Raw genomic sequence first — 24,398 nt, forward strand, 5'->3', positions numbered from 1 at the left:
TTTTTTATTTTTCTAACATTCTTCCTTTTATGTAGATCTGAATTTCTCACCCATATCATTCTCCCTCCCCCTGGAGAACTTCTTCTAACATTTTTCACAGGGCACGTCTAGTGACAGATCCTCAGTTTCTTAGAACATTTTTATTTCTCCTTCAGTTTTGAAGGATAGTGTCAATGGGAATAAAATTCTAGATTGGTGTGGTTTTTTTCTTTCAAAAGAATATATTTTACTTTGTTCTCTTCTTGCTTGCATGGTTTCTTGCAAAAAGTCAGATTTCATTCTTTTGGTGGAGGGAGGTTAAAAGTAGTTTTATGGAGGTATAACTGACATATGGCAAATAGTACATATTTTATGTGTATGATTTGATAAGAAATGACCATATGTACACACTCACAAAACCTTCACAAAATCAAGGTAGTGAATATATTTGTCCTTTGAAAAGTTACCTTGTGCCCCTTTGTAGTCCCTCACTTTCAGCCCCTCTTTTCCCATCACCACCAAGAAACCGCTGGCCTGCTTCCTGTCACTATAGACTGGTTTGCGTGTTCTAGAATTTCACGGGAATGGACTCATGCAGTGTGTATTTTCCCCCTCTGGCTTCTCTCACTCAGCGCTGTTGCTTTGGGATTCAGCGCACCACGGTCAGGGCACCATTCACTCTTTTTATTGCAGAGTGGAGTTCCACTGTATGACTGTACAGCTTGTATATTCATTCACATGTCAGTGGACATCGGGCTGATTCCAGCATTGGGCTACCACAAATAAAGTTGCTATGAACATTTGTGTACATCCCTTTTTATGGACATACGCTGTCTTTTCTCTTAGGTAAATCCATGGAAGTTGAATGACTGGATCAAATAGTAGGTACACGCTTAACTTTCTAAGAAACTGCCGAACTAGTTGACTATTTTACGTTCTCACCAAAAGACTTCAGTGATTTAATTTTAATTTTTATTGTGCTAAAAAATTATAAATACTGTCAGGCCCCTGTGTCTGTAAGTTCCACCTCCTCAGATTCAAGAAACCAGGGATCAAAAATATTCAAGGGAAAAACATTTCCGGAAAGTTCCAAAAAGCAAAACTTGAATTTGTCGCATGACAGCAACTATTTATATAGTTTTAAATTGTATTAGGTCTCGTAAGTAATCTACAGATTGTTCAAAGTCTGCAGGAGGATGTGCATGTATTACACGCAGACACTATGCCATTTAATATAAGGGACTTGGACATCTGCAGATTTCAGTGTCCATGATCGGTCCTGGGACCAATCCCCAAAAGATACCAAGGGATGACTGTGTGCCATTTTAAGCATGTTAAGTGTACAATTCAGTGGGGTTAATCACATCCACAGTGTTATGCCATCATTACCAGTATCCGTTTTGAACATTTTTCATCACCCCCAAACAGAAACTCTGTAACCATTAAGGAGTAACTTTGCATTCCTCCTTCTCTTCAGCCCTGACAGCCTCTAATCTGCCTTCTGTTTTTATGAATTTGCCTGTTCTAGATATTCAGACAAATAGAATCATACAGTATTTGTTCTTTTGTGAGTGACTCATTTCACTTAGCATTTTGTTCACAAGGTTAACCCATGTTGTATCGTGTATCGGAACGTCAGTCCTTTTTATGACTGAATAAAATTCCACGTATGTATAGCTCATGTTTCATTCATGCACTCCTGTACCGATGGGCACTTTGGTTGTTTCGAGTATTGTAAATAAAGCTGTGGTGAGTGGTGGTACATAAGGATCTGTTTGAATTGCTGTTTTCAGTTCTTCCGAGTGTATACCCAGGAGTGGAACTGCTGAGGCACGTGGTAATTCAGTGTTCGGCTTTTTGAGGAAATGCCAAGCTGTTTTCTGCAGCGGCTGCACCATTTCACATTCCCAAAAGCAATGCTCAGGTATTCCAGTTTCTTTACATCCTTGTCAACTCTTGCTATTTTTCACTTCTTTAATTATAGCCATCCAAGCAGGTGCAAAGTAGTGTCTCGCTGTGGTTTTGAGTTGCCTTTTGCTAATGACTAAGAATATTGAGCACTTTTTTGTGTGCTCGCTGACAATTCGTGTATCTTCTTTGGAGACATGTCTATGGAAATTCTTTGCCTTTAAAAAAATTGGATTCTCTTTTAGCTGTTGAGTGGCAGGAGTGACTTATAAATCTGGATATTAAACCCTTATTAGATATATGGTCTGCAAGTATCTTCTACTCTGTAGGCTGTCTTTTCTCTTTCTTGGTAATGTTCTCTGATGCAGGTTTTAATTTTGATGAAGTCTAAGCAACCTTTTCTTTGTCGTTGCTCATGGTTTTGGTGTCATATCTAAGAATTCATTGCTAAGCTCAAGGTCAGAATGATTATTCTTATATGTTCTTATAAGATGTTGGCTGATAAGGTGTTAGCTCGTATATTTAGGTTTTGATCCTTTTTGAGTTAATTTTTTAAGGTGTGAGGTAGGGCTCCAACTTCATTCTTTGCACGTGGAGCTCCGGTTGTCCCAGCACCATCTGTTGCAAAGAAATAGCTGGAAGTCTGTCCATTTTAGGTCAACATTTTGGTGGCCCTTGTGGGGACCAGAGAAGGCCCCCAGTGGCTCTGGGGCTGGGGAGTAAGCAGTACAGTGCCCACAGCCAAGCCCATTGCCACTCGCTGCTCTTCTTGCTGACCATCGAGTTTGAAGTTGTCTTTCTCCTGGATTCAAGCTTCTGCCCTCTTTGTATTTTGATATTCTCCAAGCTGTATTCCGGACCTATTGTAAGGTTTTTTCTTTCTGGCTAAGGCCTTTTTCTGTGTGTACTTGTACTTGCTGGCAGTTTGGTCTGGTTTTGAAATCAGACTATTTCACTGGAACTGGCCTTAGCATCGGCCCATCCCTTTGGAATAGGGGCTGTTCTACAGGAGCTGGGCTGAGCCTTCTACCTGGCTTTTCTGGCTCCTCCAGAACCAAGACTGTTCCCTGAGACCTGGCTGATATTAAGCCTGTAAGTTCTTTGAGCTGCTTGAGCTGTTTAAACTGTTTGAAAATATTCTCTTACTCTAGAGAAAAACCTCCAAGAAATGGGACCCCAGTTATCTAAACATTTTGAGGCTGCCCCCTTACAAGGACCCTGGCTTATTTTATGTTTAAAAACCATGATCCTTTTTTATGTGCATTTATAACTAAGTGGAATGACCTAACCAAAGGCAATTTAGAATATCAACGGCTATTATGGGGAATTTTTGAAATCCCCAAATTTAATTTCCTTAAAAACAAACTGGACTATAATAGCTCAAAAGTTTTCAAAACTGAACAGAACGCCTATTTTGATTGGTATTTTGGGACTTCTGAACAGTGTTAGGAGCCTAAAATTGCCTCTCTACAAAATAAAAGTTTAAGATTAACTAAGGCAAACAAACAGGAGAAGGTCAAGTGGCTTCTGAGCCTCAGGCCCCTGTTCCTTGGTCTCTGTCTCCTGCTCCGCGTCTGGCGCCATCTTGTCCCCCCGCTGCTCCTCGCGCCCAGGGCCCGCCCCCCCAGTGCCATCTTCCTTATCCCCTTCTGTGTCTGTACCTCCTCTGAAGCCTCAGCTTCCCCAAACTGATTCTCTCGCCAAACTTCCCTTTTCCTCTGAACTTATCAGAACCCATTCCTTTAAAATTAAGCCTCTGAGAATCCAGAGGCTAAACTCTTAATTTCTTTTACTCCCTGGACTGAAGCTGGACTGTGAGCCACAGTCAAAGATTTCCTGAGGTAACCGAAGATACTCTTACATTTACTGAGGAACTTAATACAGCCATTCAAACCTCTCACCCTGGTTTCTCTGGCTTATGTCAGCTATTTCATTAGTGTGTCAGTGAAGCCACATCCAGCACTGGATTTGCCACTAATTGGCAGAATCTTTAAAGGTCTCTAGAACCACACTGGGAAACCAGCCCACTAACTCCTATGATCAGCCTTGAACAGTCACTCAGCAGCTTTGCCAGGCAGTTCCTAGGGCTTTGCTAACACCCGTCGACTGGAACACAATGCAGGCTTGCACACAATCTGAGGAACCTGTTCGTGACTGTTGTAATCGACTTCAGATTATTTTTAAAGAAAATTCTGGCCTTCCTTTCAGATGATCATGCCACTGAAGTAGCTTTTAACTCTATGTTTCTTAGTGGGCAGAACTGGGACCTCTCCCTTCTAGTAACAGGGACCAGGATAGACTGGAAAACTGTATCCACTCCAGATTTAACCTGGCAGACGAGCTCCCCCACACTCTAGTGAGTCACCTCAAAGGAAGACGGCCAAAATTCTTAATCTTCAGCTCCTGAAGAAAACCCAAATCCTCCCAGTCTCTGCTGTTATTGCAAAGAGCCAGGAGATTGGAAAACAGATTGTTACAAATTCACATGCTTTAGGCGACTTCAGCCCGCTAACCAGCCCTTCCCGGGTCCTCTCCATCTTCAGTGACGGGGCTCAGAGGAACCACAGGGCTCTTCCCAACCTCCCTCTTAACTGGCTTGGAGAAACATTTGTCCAGACTGGGGGTAAATCTCTCCCAGTCCTGACACTGGAGCCACAGTCTCAGGGCTCAGCCCCCCTGCTACAAAGCAGCCCCTGCCTCAGATGGTGCAAACAGCAGGGATCTCAAATGAACCTCAAGAGGTTCCTGTCTGTCTCTGGACCTACTGCATCTTGTTTAGCTCCTTTGAGAGACGCGCCCCTTTCCTCCTTAGTTCCTCCACCACCCCCATTAATTAGCCTGAGATTTCTTAGAGAAGCATCTTGCCAGAATTCCTTTCTCCCAAAAGAACTTGGCAGTTTCTAGAACTTGACAGCGGTCATCAAAGCACCCAACCAGGTGAACTAATGACCCTTTGACCTCTTTTACTTTCTCCATCTCTGATGGTACTGGAGCTGATTCTGGAAACACTGATCACTTGTCCCTGTTGAATCAGCTGCCATCTTCCTTATGGGCAGAATCTCAAACTGAGATGGGCAGAACTCACAGCACACCTCCCATCAAGATTCAGACAGGTGCCTCAAAACCTCTTCCCAGAATTAATCAGTGCCCGGTAAGTAAAGAAGGCCTTCATGACATACAGCCCATAACAGGTTACAAGACTGAAGGCCTCATTACCTCTTCCACTGGCCCCTGTAACACTTCCATTCTACTGGTAAGAGAACTAAGGATGGAGGTTCGTCCAGCACCTCTGAGCACTAAACAACTTAGTCACCCCTCAGCACCCGCTTGCCACTCACACCCATTCCCCCCTGGAAGCAGGTTCTTTGCTGTGAGTGGTGCGCGCAGTGCAGTCTTCGGTGTCCAGCTGATGAAACCAGCCATACCTTTCTGCCTCCATTGGGGAGAAAAGCTGTTCACCTGGCAGTATCACCTGAAGGCTTTGCTGAGAGCTCTTCTTATCTCTCACCGGTCCCGCAGGGGGTCTGGATGATGCCAGGATTCCCTGAGGCTCTGCCTTGTTGCATGTGTGGGTGGTCTGCTCCTTCGCTCTCCTCCTCAAGCCTCCTCACAGGAAGACGGCATCCTCTTGCTAAAGCGTTTAGCCTTAACGGGACATAAGGTCACCAAAGGAAAACTGCAGTTTCCCCAAACGCAGGTTCAGTATTTAGAGCACATGGTATCAGAACAAGGGTAACACCTAGATCCAGACAGGCTTTGTGCTGTCCTGGGTTTCCCAAAACCCCAAACTCAGCACTAATGCAAAGTTTCCTTTGGTTTGTTGGTTATTGCCAACACTGGATACCAGATTTCTCTCTCATGGCCAAACTAACTATGTTTTACTAAAAAATAACAACTTTCCCCAATTTTATGGGAAGAATGGGACCACATAGCCTGTGAGGCCTTCCTTCGATGAGCCCACCAGCCCTCTGTCACCCCAGTGATCAGATTCCCCTTTTCCTTTGTGTGTGAAAAAGGAAATGCCCTTGGGGTACTCGGCCCCAAACATGGAGACCACCATTAACAATGGTGATTATAGGCGACGACTGGACCCTGAGGTACAGGGTTACCCCCTTGGCTTAGAGCCATTAGTGCCACCGTGGGACCCCCTTTCACCACTTTTGTGCCCCACGCAGCAGAAGCCCTCCTGCTCCCTCATAGCGCTCGGCTGCCCCACCTCGGCCGGAGTCCTTTGTCCGCTGCCCCCCCCCGGAGCTCTTCCACCGTGGCCCTTCTCCCCGCGGCCGGCCGTCGCCCAAGCCCCTCACAACCACTCAGCATCCAAGGACCGCCTCCCGGTTCCTCATGATGCTCTTCAGGAAGTTGCTCTAGGTAACGCTGACTTCTTGGGGCTCGCCGATTAGTTCTTATTTAAAAGCTGAGAACAGTGAGCACCGCGTGGTGCTCAGCTCTGTTACCTATGGCTGCCGCAGCCCCTCAGGCTGAACGAGACGCTTTTATGCAAGCTCGTGCTTTAGCCAAGGGTAAAACTGAGTATTTATACTGATGGCAGGTATGCTCTCAGAGTGGCGCGTGATTTAGGAATGTTATGGAAGCAACGTGGCTTCCTTACTTTGAGTGGAAATAAAATTTAAAATGGCCTTATGTTCAGGAATTATCTGATGCAGTACTTTTACCTGCCACTTCAGCTATTATTTAAGATTCTGGGAAATTTTAAACTTGACTCCCTGGAAGCTCAGGGGAGTCACATTGCTGATAATTTCTGCAAGGAGTACTGCCCTTAAAGGACCAACAGCAGCCGGATCTCTGTCATGATTCAGAGGTATTTCTCCAAATGGTAATTTAGAAAAACTGTCTAGAGAAGCGCAACGATTGGCCTCAAATAAGGAAAAACAGGATTGGAAATTCAACAACTGTTGGCTTGGTAAAAAGAGAAAGCTCTGGTTTGGACCAAGTGACAACCCAGGCCTACAAGACTCATAAAATTCCCACTCCTTACCATGGCATATGCGTTTAACCATTAGCTGAATGACAAAATGACAGCCTTTGTGAATCAGTATTGGTGGGGAAACACTAACAAGGCTGCACAAAGTACCTACCTCACTAGTCCCACCTGCGTGAAATACAACCCGGGGAGGCCTGTTCCGTGTCCCCTGGTATTTTAAACTGCCTGATGGTCCAGCCAAGGTCTGGCAACAAATTTCATACAATTACCTCCGTCTCATGAACCTGCTTTACTCCAGTTCTGCATGTTTTCCCACTGGACTGAAGACTTCCCTGGCAGACAGGCTGCTACCACTTTTTGTGGTCAAAGCCCCTTTAGAAAAGATTACCCCCACTGGGAGACTCGTCTCGAACTGTATGCGCATCAAGGAGCCCGTTTTACTGGTGCGGTACTTCAACAAGCCTGCGCTGTGTGGCTGGCTTTACAACGCTTTCACTGCACTTAGCCACCCTCAGCTCTCTGGTTTAGTTGAACATACTAACAGTGCTATTAAGATTCAACTGGCAAAATTTGCAGAGGCTCTGCAAATAGCTTGGCCAAAAGCACTGCCATTGGTTCTTCTGAATCTTAGATCCACTCCTTTTTAAACTCAGAAACCCTCACCCTTGGAGACAGTCACAGGACACCCAATGCACTTGGCTCCTGCCCCTTTGATCCACAAGTGATAAAAGAGATATTCCAGTATCCTAAAGGCCCAATTACTGCAACTAAAAATAACCATGTTTTGGTAGATAAACTTTTTAGTGTCTCCCAGGAAATGAAGACCGTATCACACCTGGCAACCCAGAGATCTCCCCTACTGGAGCGGAGACCTCCACAGACTCTGTATGCACCCTCGCTAGAAAGGCCCCGTCAAGCACTGCCGACCAAAGTTGTGCCCCCAAACTCCATGGAACTGACTCTTGGATTCACATTACGCACTTAGAGAGAGTGTCAAACCCTGATTCAACCTGCACATTATCTGGTGACCCGAAAGTAAAGATTTCCCAGAATGGAAGCAGATGACATCAGATGAAACAGCTTTCCCAAAATATCTGGGAACGCCCAACAAGTTTGTCACCAAACCTTTGATGATGACATAATGCTTCAGATGATCTCCAGTGTCTCTGATCTTGGTAACACACGAACTTTAGATTTAAAATGCCTGATGATTCTCTCTCCTATGCCTGCTGTTAATCAAATGTCACCTCAATAGGTTTGCAATCTGTGCACTTTCCCTCTGACGTGAGACTGCACACAGGAAAGGTCCCTCTTGGTATTGAAGGACAAAAGGCCACTGGTACCAAAAAAAAATCCTCAGGCTTGATCAGTGATGCTTTCAGAGAAAGATGTTATCAAAAGGAGAAAATGTAAAAACAAGAAAAAGCAACCCCCAAAAGAAGAGAAACCTAAATAGTCAGGACATAAGGGGGCGTTCTCACAGCCTGCAGCGATAGCAGGGGCCACCAGGAAGCAGACAGACCTCCTTTTCTTTCCTGGCAACTCAACCAATGAAAAGCCATCCACTCTTTTTCCTCCCCCCTACATCCAGCCCAACTTCCTTTCCCCTCTAAAAAGTGTCCTCTTTTCCATTTTTGCTGGGAACTTGCACACAGCATCATGTGATTGTTGACTCCGAAACTGCAATTTTTGCTGGTCCTGAAGAAAACCATTTTTTGCTGAAGAAATAGTTGGCAGTCTATTATTTTAGGTCAACAACGTGTAGTGGCATCTCATTGCCTTTTCAAATTTAGTTACCTGTTAATGACTTACAATATTGAGCATCTTTTCATATGCTTACTTGCCACAAATGGTAAGGTGTCTGTTCTAATCTTCCGCCCATTTTCCAACTGTTGTTCCTTTTCTTGCGTTTTTAGTGTATTTTGGAAAACGGGTTTTATCAGATACCCCTTTTGCAAAAATTTTCCCTTGGTTTGTGGCAGCTCATTCTCTTGATGTACGTATCTTTCTACAGCACGTAATCATGCTCTGCATATAATTAGCTGTTTAACATAACTTTTAGCAAGCCCTTCCCATTTTGCTTGAGGCTTTCCCAAAATCATTGTAAATGGCTGCACAGTATCCCATTTCTCCCTCCATAGCCCCACTGAGGCTTCATTATTCCCCACCGTGCAGGTGAAGGAGATGAGAGAATGGTAACCGCCTGCGGTTCCAGCGCGGGTGACCCGCAGAGCGGACTCCCCCTGGGAAACCAGCCCAGCGCTTCCCGCCCCGCCGGGAAGGTTTCTGTGAGCGGTTTCTAGGACTGGGCGCACTTCTCTCCCAGCGCCCAACTCGCGCTGAAACAGCGAAGCCGCGATCCTCCGGCGGCGAGTCCGGGATTTAAGAACCGGCCAGGAGGCCCCGCCGGCGCGGGGCGGGCGCTCTCCACATCCTCCTCCGGGGCAGGAGCAGGGGCGGAGCGAGTAGTCCACGCCCTCCGCCGGCCGATCTCCCTCAGTCGGCACGCAGACGGGGCGGACACCGGAGCGGCCTGCCGGAGCGCACGGTCCCGGAGCGCGGCGTCCCGGCCGGCCCACCCCGCGAGGAGCCCGAGCGCGCCGACCCGCGCGGGCAGCACGCGGCGGACAGCGGGTCCACGGAGTCGCGCGCGGTGACAGCGGGGCGGCCCGGCCGGCCTCCCAGCTGACGGGCTCCGCCCGCGGCGACCCTCGTCAGGCGGGCGTCCCACCCCAGCCCGCGCCGGCGAGGCCCCGGGCGTCGGAGCACTTCCGGACTGCCCGTGCCGCTTCTCCCCTCAGCCGGCCTCGGGCCTCAGGAAGTTTCCCGCGGAAGCGAAAGTGAATCCTTCGGTGCGTTTGCGCGGGGCAGCGGCCAGGCTCACGGGGCGGCTTCCGGCCAGGGGCGGGGCTTCCTCTGTCGAAAGTTGGGCGGTGGGCGGGTCAGCTAGCGGGCGTGGCCCGCGTAGCTCCCGGAAGTCGGGCTGTGGTCCTGTCGTGCGGTGGGCGTGGCCAGACGCGGTCCCCGAAGTCAGGTGAGCGGGGCCGGCGTCGCTCCCGGAAGTAGTGCTGTGGGCCCGTCGGGCGGTGGGCGTGGCCAGGCGCGGTCCCCGAAGTCAGGCGGTAGGCGGAGCCCGCGGCGTTCCCGGAAGTCGCGCGCGGGGTGGCTGACTGTCGGCGCAGCGCCCGGCTGGGTTTCTGCGGAGGTTAGGGTCGGTCCGCGCGGGGGGCTCTGTGACGCTGGGCGGGCCGTCACGCTGTGGCCATAGCTTGCGTGTTGGCGGCGGTGCTGGGTCTGTGCGGCGACATCAAGCAGCAGTAGCGCGCGCTCCCGCCGTCGCGGGGCTCGGTGGCCTTGGCCTGGCCCGACCACGTCCCGAAAGGGCCTTCCCCGGGCGCGGGGGCCGCGGGGGCCGGCAGACGGCAGACGGCAGACGCGGCCCGCGCGGTCCTAGACGTGGGCTGGCAGTGGGGACGGAGGAGCGCCGCGGCCGAGGGGAAGGCTGTCACTCTCCCGGGCCTCTTCGGTGGCCGCGGCGTTCGCTTTTTCGAGTGCTTCGTGAGCCCCGACCTTCTTCCCTGAGCATCTGACAGGCCCCCCGAGGGCGGGGGGCTCGGTGGTTCAGTTCTTGGTCCCCTGCGGATCGTTGGCTCCTCCTCGCTCAGAGCTCTTTGTCTTGAGCAGAGCCTGAGGCCGTCATTCTCAGCCTCCTTTGCAGAGGTCCTTTGGTCTTTAGACCACCATTACTTCTTCCCCTGTTTACCTGAAGAAATCAAGACAGGAGTGAGCTCTAGAATGTGGAGCGACCTCGTATTAGATCTGAATTTTGTAACCATCCTATAGAAGCGAGAGTAGGGAGGAAATTGTAGTCAATTACAAACGTGGGAAACCGCAGCTCTTCCGAACACGGGACGTAGACTAAGCTTGTTTAAAATAAAATTGGAGGTATATAATCCTCATAATTATTATTGCTAAAATAGCAGTAACAATTAACTTTAATTTTCTTTTTCCTCTGTCTGCTTTCAGGATTCTGAATATTGATAATTAAAAAAATCCCTAAATATCAACTTCCAAAATCTCAAACTACTATTGGGTGCTTATTAATCCACAACATGTTAATACCACGAGTGTGATTTTAAACACAGAGCTTCCCATGCTTTTGGTTCGATATTATACTCTGGGGAAAATGACTGCGTTGATCTGTAGAATATTGACTTTGAGCCACATATTTTCATAGGTTTTTAAAATTTAGTCCTACATTCCCCATGTTTCTGACTGTAGCATACTTAGTTAATATAGGTGAGCAGGCTTGTAAGATTAGGTCTTTGCCTCTGATTTTAATAAAGACAGATTTCCCTTTGCTATCTGGAGAAACAGCGTATGTTAGTGACTTGATGGGGGACGTTTGGGTGAAGACCTGGCACTTTAGGTGAATCACTAAACTCCAGATTTTAGTGTCTTTATTTGGAGCAATGAGCCTAGAGTCTACCTGACGGGGTCCATCGTGTGCTAACATACACGGCAGACAATGCTTGTTGAACCCATCCAGTCTTCTCTCCTGTACATCATTTGATTCTTCCTTGCCCAGAGTGCGTGTTTATCTGGGGCAAATCATCAAGCTGTTCTAAACAAAGACCCTTGAGAAATCCCCTTGGATACCTGAGTATAAACAGAGTCCTACTGGCAGGAGAAAAGGGGGACAGTGATAGGTAGGCAGCCAACATTTTCTATCAGACTCATTATGTATGGTCATCATTGAAAAATTGAAGAAATACCCCTCTACCGCTTAAATATTTTTAAAGTTTTTAATTTTATTTTATTGAGGTATGACATAAACAGAAAAGTGCACAAATCGTAACTGCACAGCTCTGTTAAGTCTCACAAAGTAAACATTCAGAAGAAATAAAATGTTGTCGTCACTCCTGAAACGTCCTGTGCCTCCTCTTGTTCATGCTCTCCTGCTTCCACCTGTTCGTAACCACTGCCCTGTTAATATTGTACATTAACGTTGCCTGCTCTTTGGTATTATTATTAATAATTTATATTTTCCACCAGTTTTACTGAGGCATAATTGACAAAATTGAATATACATATGAGTATTTTTATATACAGACCTACCTGCCTTAGGAGGTAATTTGTGTAGTTTCTTGGAATTTTCAGTTAATTTCAGTGGAACAGATTTGCTTCCCGAAGTCGGTAAATTAAATACTTAGGCAAAAACATTAAGAAATCCTATTAAAATGGACACAGTCACATTCTTAGTTGAAATTAGCTATCTTAAGAGGCTCTAACAGGCTAATGTGCCTTTATTAATTCCTTTGTAACATGGCTTTATAATGTGGTTTTCTACCTGCCTACAGTGTTTTTGTGACTCGGGTATCTAAGTCACTCACAAGGCCTTCCTAAGGTATTTCAGTGCTTATAAAATTGAGTATTTCGTGGGCAAATAGGGACGAAACAGTTTAAACAAACTGAATCATTGGAAACCGTGCAGAAGGTGTATAAGGTAGAGACCAGACTAACCCAGCAGCCTGCCAACTGAGGAGAACGGCCTGGGTCGAGGCAGCCTTACGAGGTGCGGCAGGCCCGCTGCGCCCCTCCCCTGAGCGCCGTCCCGCCTGCAGGAGGCGCTGCAGATCCTGGTTCTCGGCAGCTCAGGAGACAGGATCTGGGCCAAAGGAGAGACAGCAGGTGGAACTTATCCAGCTGCGACGTAATACCCAGAGGGACAGAGTTCAGGGTACAGTGGTAATTCCCTCCTGTTCCTTCTCTTGTCTGTGAGCCTTTTTTTAATGTCACTAAACATTCATACATAACATCATTTTTGAAAACTGCTAGATGCATTTCAGAGTGTGAATGGGCCATAACTTACTCTCCTTTATTTTGTGTTTGTCGGCTGTTTTATGTGCTTTTGCTGTTCTGTATAATGTTACCAGGAACATCCTTGTATGTAGTCTGTATTCGGCATCTCTGATTTGATTCCTTAGAATGAAGAACTACTGAGCGAAGGAATTATTCTCTTAAAAAAATAAATTTTATTGTAAAGATAATTCATGTCAATTGTAGAAAACTTGGAAAATGTAGTAAAGGTGTAAAGAAAGTAAAAGTCACCTGGCCATCCAAACACAATCCTTGCTAACATTTTAGTGTCTTTCACTGTCTTTTTTCCTGTACGTGTATATCCATCCAGCCATCCACCTGTTAATGTGTTTTTTATTTTTACAGATCATAATTTTGAATGGCTGTATCATGCTATATCTTATGAATGTGCTACAGTTCATTTGACTGTATTCTTTTAAAAAAAACACTTTTTCTTTTATTGAAGTACAGTCGGTTTGCAGTGTTGTGTCCATTTCTGGTGCATAGCATCATGTCTCAGTCATACATATACATACATTGATTCCTTTTCATGTTGCCTTTCATTATAGGTTCTATTAAGAGATTGAATATAGTTCCCTGTGCTATATGCATTTAACTGTATTCTTTAGTTTGGGACAATTAAATAGCTCTTTTTAATATGCATTTAATGACCAACTGCCATGTGCTAGGCCCTGTAGACAGTGCATGAGACAGTTTCCTGCCGTCTGTGAGCTTAACTGAGATGACTCCCAGTTACAGCTGTCTTAACCGGCTCAAGGCAGAAGCAGTGGTGCTGGGATGAGTCTAATGGGAGATGAAGGATGGCTTCCCTGAGGATGTGAGGCCCTCAGGCCTGAAGGAGGCATGGCCTCTAGCCAGGAGAAGACTGTGCCATGAGAGGGGCTGCAGGGAAGGGGGACGAGTGACTCCATCCCCTGACCCGTCCTCACAGGCTGGTCAGCACAGAGCTGCAGAGCAGCACCGCTCAGCTGCACACTCCACTCTCAGAGCCCAGGGGCTGGGGTCAACGTGGATGAGGGTCTGGGGTGGGCCAGCCCTAGGCAGAACCGCGAAGCAGGTGACAAGTGTGTTCACGTGTTTTTTCTCACATAACCCTTACCAGACTTGTGAGGCAGGCATTGTTGTTTCCGCGTGCAAATGAGGAAGCTGAGGCTTATGTAAGTTACCCGGGACACGAGGCTAATACGCTTTAGGGCTGGAGTTCACACCTGGGAAAAGCCTGTACTCTTCCCACCATCGTGATGGCCCTGCTGCCTCAGCCCTGCTCACCCCTGCTGACCCCTGTCCCTCAGTCCCCGTGCCCTGCATCTGGGCAGCCTTCCCACCCCGCCTCTGCCCTGCAGACGCGCTTCTCTCTGGGGGTACTTCCTCTTGCTTGGAAATGGCTCATGTTACTGGAAAATGGTTCCTACGTGAGCTCTGTTGGGGTGGCAGGGCCCACCGAAGCCTTTGCACAAGATGCAGGAGGTTGGTTACCTGATTTGACTTAGAGGCCACTGCACGAGATTGCTGTCAGCGTAGGCATTTTCAGAAAGTTCTTCAGGTACTTAATCAAAACAAAAAAACCCCAAACAAAAACAAAAACAAAAAATCCTTCTGCTTCAAACATTTCATTAAGAAGAACTTCAAAGTGCAGAATTTAAGATTTTATACCTACAGCTAACATCATACTCAACATTGAAAAACCAAAAAAATATTTCCTCTAAGATCAGGAACAAGATAAGGATGCCCAGTCTTGCCACGTTTATTCAGCGTAGTAGTGGAAGTCCTAGCCAGAGCCATTAAGCAAGAAAAAGAAAAGGCATCCAAATCGGAAAGGAAGAAACAAAACTGTCCCTGTTTGCAGATGGCATAATATTATATGTAGAAAACTCTAAAGACTCCTTCAAAAAAACTGTTAGAACTAATAAATTCAGCAATGCTGTAGGATACAAAATCAGTATATAAAAATATGTTGTGTTTCTATATACTAATAATAAGCTATCAGAGGTTAAGAAAACTATCCCATTTATAATTACAACAGAAAGACTAAAATCACTGGGAATAAATCCAACCAGGGAGGTGAAAGGCCTGTATACTGAAAACTATCAGATACTAAGGAAAGAACGTGAAGACACAAGTAGATGGAAACATTCCACACTCAGGCATGGAGAGAATTAATACTGTTAAAATATCCATATTACAGATTTAATGCAACTCCTATCAAAATTCCAAAGGCATTTTTCACAGAAGTTGAGTTTACAGTCCTAAAAGTTGTATGGAACTACAAAAGACCCCAAATCACCAATCTTGAGAAAGAACAAAGCTAGAGGTATCACACTTCCCAATCTCAAAGTGTACTACAGAAGCTGTAGTCATGAAAACAGTGTGGCACTGGCATAAACACGATAGAGCAGGATAGAGAGCCCAGAAATAAACCTACACATAATGTGATCAATTAACTTACAGCAGTGGAGCCAAGAATACAGACGGTCCCCAACTTATGATGGCTTGACTTCGGATTTTTCAAGTTTATGATGGTGCAAAAGCAATAAGCATTCAGTAAAAACTGTATTTTGAATTTTGATCTTTTCCCGGATGCGATACATGGTACGAAATTCTCTTATGATGCTGGGCAGCTCCCAGTCAGCTGTGCAGTCATGAGGATAACTGGCCAGCATGCTTACAACCATTTTGTACCCAGCCAGCCACTCTGTTTTTCATTTTCAGTACAGATTTAGTAAATTACATGAGATATTCAAATTTTATTATAAAATGGGCTTTGTATTAGATGATTTTGCCCAACCGTAGGCTAATCTGTGTTTTTAGCAGATTTAAGGTAGCCTAGGGTAAGCTGTGATGCTTAGGTTGGCTGTATTAAGTGTATCAAGTTTATCAAGACAACCCCATCGTAAGTCGAGGAAGATCTTTATACAGTGGGGAAAGGACAGTCTCTTCAATAAATAGTGTTCAGAAAATTGGATAGCTGCATGCAGAAGAATTAAGTTGAAGCGCTATCTTACACCAACACAAAAATTAACTCAAAATGGATTAAAGATTTGAATATAAGACCTGAAACCATAAAACTAGGTGGTAAGCATAGGTGGTAAGGACCTTGGCATCAGTCTTAGTGATGATTTTTCAAATCTGACATTAAAAGTAAAGCAACAAAAGCGAAAATAAAATGGGACTATCAAGCTAAAAACTTTCTGCATAGCAAAAACCATCAACCTACTGAATGGTAAAAAATTTGCAAATCATATTGATAAGGGGTTAATATCCAAGGATATATAAAAAACTCATGCAACTCAATTACAATAACCAAACAAAAGAAAACCTCAATCTATTTAAAAAATGGGCAGAACATCTGACAGACATTTTTCTAAGTAAGACAAAGACGGTAAAGAGGCACTGTGCTGGCATGAAGTTACCGCCATGAAGACCTGCTCAGCATCATTAACCATCAGGGAAATGCAAGTCAAAGCCACAGTGAGTGGCCCCCTCGCACCTTAGGAATGAACGGCTGTTCTCCAAACGACAAGAAATAACTTGGCTAGAATGTGGAGAAAAGGGAACGTGTACTGTTGGTGGGAATGTAAATTGGTGCAGCCACTATGGAAAACAGTACGGAGGGTCCTCAAAAAACTAAGAAAAGAACTATATGATTCAGCCATTCCACTTCTGGAGTTTATCTGAATAAAATGAAAACACTAATTTAAAAAGATATATGCACCCTTATGTTCATTACAGCACTATTTATAATAGCCAAGATGCGGAAACAATGTACGTGTCTATCGTTGGATGAATGGATAAAGAATTAGTGACGTGTGTGTGTGTACACAATAGAATATTATTCAGCCATTAAAAAGAATGAAATCTTGCCATTTGCAACGACATGGAAGGACCTTGAGGGCATTATGTTGAGTGAAATAAGAAAGACAAATACTGCGTGACTTCTTATATGTGGAATCTTTAAAAAAAAAAATCTCATAGATAACAGAGAACAGGTTGGTGGTTGCCAGAGGCAGGAGTCACGGTGGGGTGGGAGAGATGAGTGAAGGGGTCAAAGGTAAAAATAATAATAATAATAACAGTAAAAAACCCAACAGCTACAAAATACAGTGGGGTATCCTGGATTGGATCACGGAACAGAGAAAGAGCATTAGTAGAAAAACTGGTGAAACCAGAGCAATGCAGGGAGTTTAGTTAACAGTGACACTACCAAGGCTGGTTTCTTAGTTTTGATAAATGCACTGTTAGGAGAAACCGAGTGGGGCTGTATGGGAAAAAGTAAAACTGAATATGCAGAAACAAAAAATTAAAAATGAAAGATTTTGCAGTCAACTCTCATATATGCACTGTGTGTCATTCTTCTCCGCGTTCTCACGTAATGACCCAACTGCTTACCCTTCTCTCCGTCCACCAGTCTGTCTGCAGGGCGCCTCGCAGGTATCAGTACACTTCCCCGGAAGTATTTCAGCGTGCACACCACTAACGAGTTCAGTGTGTTTACAGACAGTTTATGTAAAATTTGCCTGCAATTCTTGAGCAGACATTTGCTGAGTACTGACAAACACCTTTGCTTGTGTAACCTGAACCCCCACTGAGATGACAGAATGTTATCATCACCCAAGAAAGCGCCCTCACCGTGTCCCTGGGCAACCAGTGTTCCTTTCCCACTACAGACGAGTTTGACTGTCCTAGAACTTCATGTAAATGAAGTTATACTGCGTGTGTTCTTTCATATAAGGCGTCTCTACCTCAGCACAATGTTTTTGTCACTCTTCCACACTGCTGTGTGCGTTAGTGGTTCATTGCTTTTGACGGCTGAGCGTTATTCCATCCTGTGAATACAGCACAGGGTTTTTTACCCATTCTGTTGATGGATGACTGTTCGCAGTTTGGGGCGACCATGAATAGAGCTACTGTGAACACTGCACAAGTCTTTGGGGACACATGTTTCCATTTCTCTTGGGACTGGACTTTCTTGGCCATAGTGTAGGTGTATGTTTAGTTCTATAAGGAACTGCCAGACCCATCCCAAAGCAGTTGTGTCTTGTCTTCACCAGTACTCGGTGGCGTTAGCCTTTTTCATTCTGGTGGGTGTGTAGTGGTATCTCATGTTGGTCCCCAGTGGATTTTTAGTCTTCATTTCAGTTTGGGGAAAATGAAAGAAAAGAAAGGAAGAAGGCTGAAGCAAATGGTTCTGTTTTGAGACTGTGTGCATTGCCGGCTTCATAGCACAGCGTGCAAATTCTCCAATCCTCATCCTCTCCACATCTTCCTATTCTGTTTAGATAGTACAGTCTTCTTTTTTGTATTCTTCAAATTCCTTTTTATGTTCATAATTATTTTAAACCTGTTTATTTCTAAGGATGTTCAATAGATTACTTACCTGAAGTTCTTTGGTGCCTAATACTGCTCTTTTGCTGGGTGTGTCTGGCTCATGCTTTGTGTGTGTGTGTGTGTGTGTGATAATTTTGGAGAGGTAGCTCATATTAAGTTAGGCTTTTCTGTGGGAATCCTGTCTGATCTGGTTTGCGGGTGTTTTGTTTGCTTTAGCCTCGTAACCCAGTGATGTTGTCAGCCTGTGACCACTTTCTATATAAAAGTTCTTAATTTGGGGTTTCCCGGCCATAAGAGATAAGAGGACTGTAAATTTAAAGCCCAAATCTGTTTGAAGACAAGCCCAAGGTTATAATTTCCCAGAGACTTTTTTTTTTTAGACGCCCAGTCTAAGACAAACGAGTTCCGTTGCTAGTGGACAGTTCTTTCTGTAGTCCATTCTTTCATCGAGGGCTAGGGTACCTTGGTAAGTGCCCTGTTAAGGGGGAGTCTTTGTTCTAACCCTCTTTTCTTGCACATCCTGACCTCCGCTCCTGTCTCTGGCTGGGTCTTAAACCCTGACCTTGGATGTCAAGGTTGGCAGCCCCACAGGGCACCTGTCTTAGTTCGGCTGCTGTAACAAACGACCGCAGACCGGGTGGCTGACACAACAGACATTTATTTCTCGTGGTTCGGGAGGCTGGAAGTCCAAGATCAAAGTGCTGGCAGATCCAGTGTCTGGTGAGGGTCCACTTCCTGGTCTGTAGAAGGCCGGCCCTGGTTGTGTCGTCACATGATGGAGAGAGAGAAAGCAAGCTCTCACGTCTCTCATAAGGACACTAATCTCATTCATGGGCCTCCTGCGTGACCTCAGTACCTCCCAAAGTCCCCGCCTCCAAATATTATCACATTGGAGTTCGGGCTTCAACATACAAACTTGGGGTGGACACACGTTCAGTCCGCAATGTCCATCACGGGGCTCCTGCCCCACCGCCAGTGCCCTGTTTGTGTCCAGTCCCTGGAGTTCTTTCCTTTCCTTTCTGCTGAGCCGAGTGGTGCATTTGAATCGACGTTTGTATTATGTTTTCCAGTACATACAGGCCCTTTGTAGCAGGAGGGTTTTCAAAATGTTCTAGTCTTTCATTTGTCAGAAATGAAAAGTCCAAGGAATAAAGACGGTGGCCTTCTGTGATGCTTGGAAATACCTTCTGAGGACTGAATCTGTCCTCAGAAAATGAAGGCACGCCCAACGCGTGGTGGAACTTTACATAATTTTGTGAATAATGGCTTTTTTGCACTAACATGTACTCTTATTTTCTTCATAGGGCGCAGCTCCGAGGGAAAAAGAATTTGTGTATTTGGGGGGCATCTGAGCGTTCAGAAGGAAACCAGACATGTCCCTGGATGACATCAAGATGAAATCTGCCGACTTCCTGGAGCAGGAGGACCTAGACAGCGGGGGCTTCGGAAGGGTGTCTTTGTGCTTACACAGAACCCATGGACTCGTGATTCTGAAAAAGGTGTACACAGGCCCCAAGTGCACCGAGTGAGCTGGGGGCAGGGCGGCGGGCCGCGGGCCGGGCCGGCGCGCGAGGCGGGGCTGCGCGGGCGCGGGTGGCGCGGGCGGCGGAAGCAGACAGGCCGAGGTGCCCGCGACCCTGCAGGGCGGCTGCTGGCGTCGCGTGTCGCTGAGGAGGACTGGGCCGGGCTAGTGAAGAGCTCACAGCTAGTAAACGGGGGAGAACACTGTCGAGGAGGAAAAGGAGAAGGAAGGAGGCAGAGGGTGAGGCAGGACTGGGGGACAGTGACGGCAGACTCGCTCGCTTCGCCGTCTCCGTGAGGACCAGGCCCCAGTGTGGGCGCAGGAGGCGGTTCGGGGCAGAGGCTGCAGAGCCTCCTTTCACGCAGCCGGCGGGTCGCTGGACGGCGCCCCGCGCGGCCCGCCCTTCAGGCCGCGATGCGGCGCAGCCGCCCGCGTCCTCTTCGGTGGCCCATCCGCCCGTCCCCTGAACGGCCGCCGAGCGCCCCGTGCCGGTCCCGAGGGACGAGGGGCGCACAGTGACCGGAAACGGCGCGGGCTCGCCGGGCTCGTGGTCTGCGCCTGGAGGGGCGCGGCGTGGCGCCGGGAGGCGGGGAGGAGGCGCTGCCCCTGCCGCTCTGAGCCCGCGCTTCCCTCCCGCAGGTACAACGAGTCCCTCCTGGAGGAGGGCAGGATGATGCACCGGCTGAGGCACAGCCGCGTGGTGCAGCTGCTGGGCGTCATCATGGAGGAGGGGAGCTACTCGCTGGTGATGGAGTACATGGAGAAGGGCAACCTCATGCACGTGCTGAAAACGCAGGTAGGGGCTGTGCCCGGCCCGCCGCGCTGCCTCGGTGGCTGGTGCGCGGGTTAATCCTCCGTCAGTTGCGGGACTATTTTGAATTTCGTGAAGTCAGCCCCTCTTCAGATCTTCCTTGAGTTTCCCTGCCCAGAAGGTGCGCTCACCCCCCTCTCAACCCCTGCGTACAGGGGTCCATCCCCACTTGGAAGGTCCCCTCGAGGTCGTAGTGTTGAAGGTGGCTTTTGTCAGCCGCTCTGAGCCCCACGGTTCAGAGGCAGGCACTGTCTCCATGAAGCACGCGGTCGGATGTGGGGCGCGTGCATAATGGGTTAGCTAAATATTGACTGATAAATGATACCATGAGCAGGTGGAAGATGAATGACTGCACTTTGATGCCACTGAAGAAGCTCACGGGTTAAATATAGAGCCCCAGAGTAACAACACTGGATGAATAAGGTTTAGAACAGGGAGATTTAAATTGCCTACCAAAGCCGAAGAGGTTTAAAGCATTTTTAAAGTGTAGGTATCTGTTCGGAGCAAGGCCTTGTGCTGGTTGCTCAGGAAGCAACAGTAAATGTGACTCAGACGAGTAAAAGGGGACAGACCAGGAGGTGAATGGTCCAGTGTGTGTGATGGCATTTTGATTGACGCCTTCCTGGTGTGGGGTGTGGGTGCACAGGACAGGCTCTCACCCCAGCGTGGGGGAGACGGGAAGGGGTTCCAGGAGGAGGATGCTTGAGCCAAAGTCTGATGGACAGGTAGAGGCTTGAAGCAGAGAACCAGGGAGTCAGTAAGTGTTCAGCAGAGAGAAGGTCATGTGCAAAGGAAGGGGAGCCGAACCGGGGAAACTGCAAATGCTGGGGTTTGGGCGAAGCAGAGATGCACAGGGGGTGGCAGGGCGTGACTGTCCTTATAGCAGACATCCCCGTCTTCCCACCTCCCCCCGCCCCCGCCACCCCCTCTGCCTGAAGCTGTGTCAGGTCTCCTAAGTCAGACACTGCTCACAGATACCTGCGGGAATGAGAAACGATAATCACTTACACACGTCTTGGTGTAATTTGATGAGATCGCTCCTCCTCCCTAGACTCGAGTCCTGCTACGTGAAGTAAGCAGGCATTCTGATTGGGAGAAAAACTGGGACAAGAGACATTCTGCCGGCTCAGGCAGAGATACGGTGCCTCAGACAGGGCTCCGGAAGAAATTCAGGGGGACGTAAGGGAGAAGCAGGAAGAGGGCTCAGAAGTGTTTCCTAAATCCAGAGGTACGGGGGAAGCTGGGGGCTCTTTAGCTTTTCTTTATATGGTGGAGATCAGGCTGCTGATATAGTAGTTCAGCTACGTTATGACTTAAAGACGTTTGGGGGCTACACATACATTTTTAGGAAACAATCTGTTTGTAAACTAGAGACTGCAGGGCACGCGCGCGCGCGCACACACACACACAGAGTGAGAGACTGTTTTTCAATGTTAAGCAAAACTAATATTTAACTACTTTAATAGAAACTGGAATTACTGTCTGTATTAACATTGATGTTCCTGTAACTAGAATATAATTGTAAGTAAGGGTGACTGAGAGTCTGCAGAGACTTGAAATATCTGATACCAGATCACCGTACATGTTTTTAAGCAGTGGGAGCACGTTCCCTTGTATTCTTTTTGCGTTTAACCTTATTTCATACACATACTTCCATGACATTGTTTGCGTATTTTATAGCAGCACGTCATATTAGTACGCCGTAGAGGATATTTGTGATTTTTGTTTACAATATCAGTTCATTCAACAAGCATTACAGGCATCATACAAGGTACTCAGGCCACATCCTAAATAATAATAATAGTAATAATAATAATAGTAATAATAGTAATGATGATGATGATGATGTTTGGTTCTCAAGAAGCTTAATTTTATAGCATTTTTACATACTACCATATTGGTACGGAAATTTTGCTTTTACACTGACAAACCCAGCATTAATGCCCGTAGCACTGGGATGAAATCTTTCTTAAAAAGAGGCTTGCTTTGCAATGACAGCAGCCCTGCAGAGGATGAAAAGGAACCTTGTAGCCGTTCCCTCAGGTTCTGACCCCGTGACTCGTGAATGAAACAGGTGCTTTGGCTTCTTGGATTACCGTTCCATTTCACAGACTTACTATCACTCGTTTTAGATCAGTATTCCTCTTTCTGTGAAAGCAAGGATAATTATGGAGACCATTGAAGGAATGTGCTACTTACACGGAGAAGGTGTCATACACAAGGACCTAAAGCCGGAAAATATCCTCGTTGACAGTGACTTTCACATTAAGGTAAGCCATCACCTAAAGGCTCCTGGAAGACTGAGGTGACTTTAGGTGTAATTCTCCCTGGAAATCCATCTTTGGACGTGGTAGAGGCTAAAAGAGGAGCCAGCTCAGCTTGTAATTGGTAACGGTGGGGCTAAAAAGCCCTACCAAGGAATAAAAGGAAATACAGACTGGTTGGGGTTTATATTTCTTATGTATTCATTTACTTTCATGTCTTTTTTTAAAATCAGTCTCCTTTTGAAAACTCTCTTTCCAGTGTAGTAAAGGGAAAGAGATTTTCCTTCCGTTTACTCAAGAGCAAGAGTTAACTAGGTGCAGCATCTCACCTGATTGGCTTTGGCAGCAGACGTCTAAGCACAAGCACCTGAAAGGGGAAGTCGCACTGGGGGGAGGACTTGGGAACTGCTTGCACAGGCGTCCCTTTACCACAAGACTCTGCTTCTAACACTCTGTTCTAGTCTTGGACAGATATTTTTATTCCTATGTCTTTAAAAGAAGGTTTTCCTTTACATTAATAACTTGGCTCATTGTTCTGGGTTAGAATTTGAGGATTTTAGACAATCACATGCCAGAATTCATCCCCAAATGCTTGGATTCCTCGAGCAAAAGTGAAACTGTGACCTCTGATTTCTTCACTGCATTGTTCTGTCGCTTTGCCCCGCCACCTCCCTCTTTGCTCTGTGTCTGACCTTGGTATTTTTCTCTTTGCTTTTTTGTCTGTTTTTCTCCTCCTTCCCATCCCATCTTCTCTTAGGTTCAGGCTTGCAGCTCAGAGCACGTAGCACTTCAGTCCTTATCCTCAGTGTGTCTTGGGGATCCTGGGAAACTCGCATCCACGGGCTTCTGGACGCCTTTTGGGGAAACAGCAGGTGCGGTAACTACTCACTGTATGCTACACACATCTGCTGAGACCAGAGCACCTGTTTTTCCTAACCTCAGAAATAGTTGAAAAATACATGCAGAATAAATGAGCAATGAGAACGAACATGTTTTGTTGTTGTTTATCTCAGAAACATCTTCTGCTTCTCCTCCCGTCAGCCCCTGCCTCAGGTTTTACTGCATTAGAGTTGAGATACCAGAATTCCCCATGGACATTTATTTCTTACGGGGGATTTCCCAGATGGCTGAGAACATACAGTGTCTGTGAGTCTGTTCAGAAGCAGCTGTTTTAAACCTGCTAGTGCAGCCATTTCTGGAAATGTCACTGTGCCCTACGTCTGTCTACGGGGTCAGCCCCAAAGGTGAAGACAAACCCGCTGTGCCTTCACAGGGCCAGCCCACTGGTTTGCTCTCTTGCAGATAGCGGATCTTGGTGTCGCTTCCTTTAAGATGTGGAGTAAGCTGACTAAAGAGGAGCATAACGAGGAGAAGAAAGCGAGCAGCGCCTCTCAGAAGAACGGCGGCACCCTCCACTACATGGCCCCCGAGCACCTCAACGACGTCAACGCCAAGCCCTCGGAGAAGTCGGACGTGTACAGCTTCGCCATAGTGCTCTGGGCCATATTTGCGAATAAGGAGCCATATGAGAGTAAGGCCTTTACAGGGGGGTGGGATTTGGGTGTAATTCCAAGCTGCTCGGTGGAGTCATAGCCCTCAGCGAAGTCGGTTAGGATTCATCACTGTTTGCTCACTGAGTGTCTGTCTTACCCGCTGGACTGTCTGCGCCCCGAGGGCTGGGACCACACCTGGTCTATTCACTGCTCTCTCCCAGTATCTGCGCACACTGTGCCTGGAACATAGTAGGTGCTCATTGTTGAACGA

At 46.8% G+C, this 24,398-nt stretch overlaps 1 protein-coding gene across 7 annotated transcripts in view; it reads left to right on the forward strand.

The window, feature by feature from the left end:
• The first annotated feature begins 9,315 nt into the window (after positions 1 to 9,315).
• The window catches only part of RIPK1 (receptor interacting serine/threonine kinase 1), a 35,730-nt gene continuing 20,647 nt past the window's right edge, over positions 9,316 to 24,398 (forward strand). For 4 of the 7 annotated variants that reach the window (XM_074348006.1, XM_074348008.1, XM_074348004.1 and 1 more), the window contains exons 1-5: positions 9,318 to 9,684; positions 19,342 to 19,562; positions 20,199 to 20,355; positions 22,503 to 22,640; positions 23,937 to 24,165. In XM_074348006.1, the coding sequence (XP_074204107.1) occupies positions 19,411 to 19,562; positions 20,199 to 20,355; positions 22,503 to 22,640; positions 23,937 to 24,165 (676 nt within the window). In that variant the 5' untranslated portion in view covers positions 9,318 to 9,684; positions 19,342 to 19,410. Of the gene's footprint in view, positions 9,685 to 9,887; positions 10,038 to 19,341; positions 19,563 to 20,198; positions 20,356 to 22,502; positions 22,641 to 23,400; positions 23,507 to 23,936; positions 24,166 to 24,398 lie in introns of those variants that run through there. The other 3 variants (XM_074348009.1, XM_074348005.1, XM_074348010.1) reach the window with 3 other exon arrangements.

Source organism: Camelus bactrianus, chromosome 20, assembly GCF_048773025.1.
Source record: "Camelus bactrianus isolate YW-2024 breed Bactrian camel chromosome 20, ASM4877302v1, whole genome shotgun sequence".
NCBI lineage: Eukaryota > Metazoa > Chordata > Mammalia > Artiodactyla > Camelidae > Camelus > Camelus bactrianus.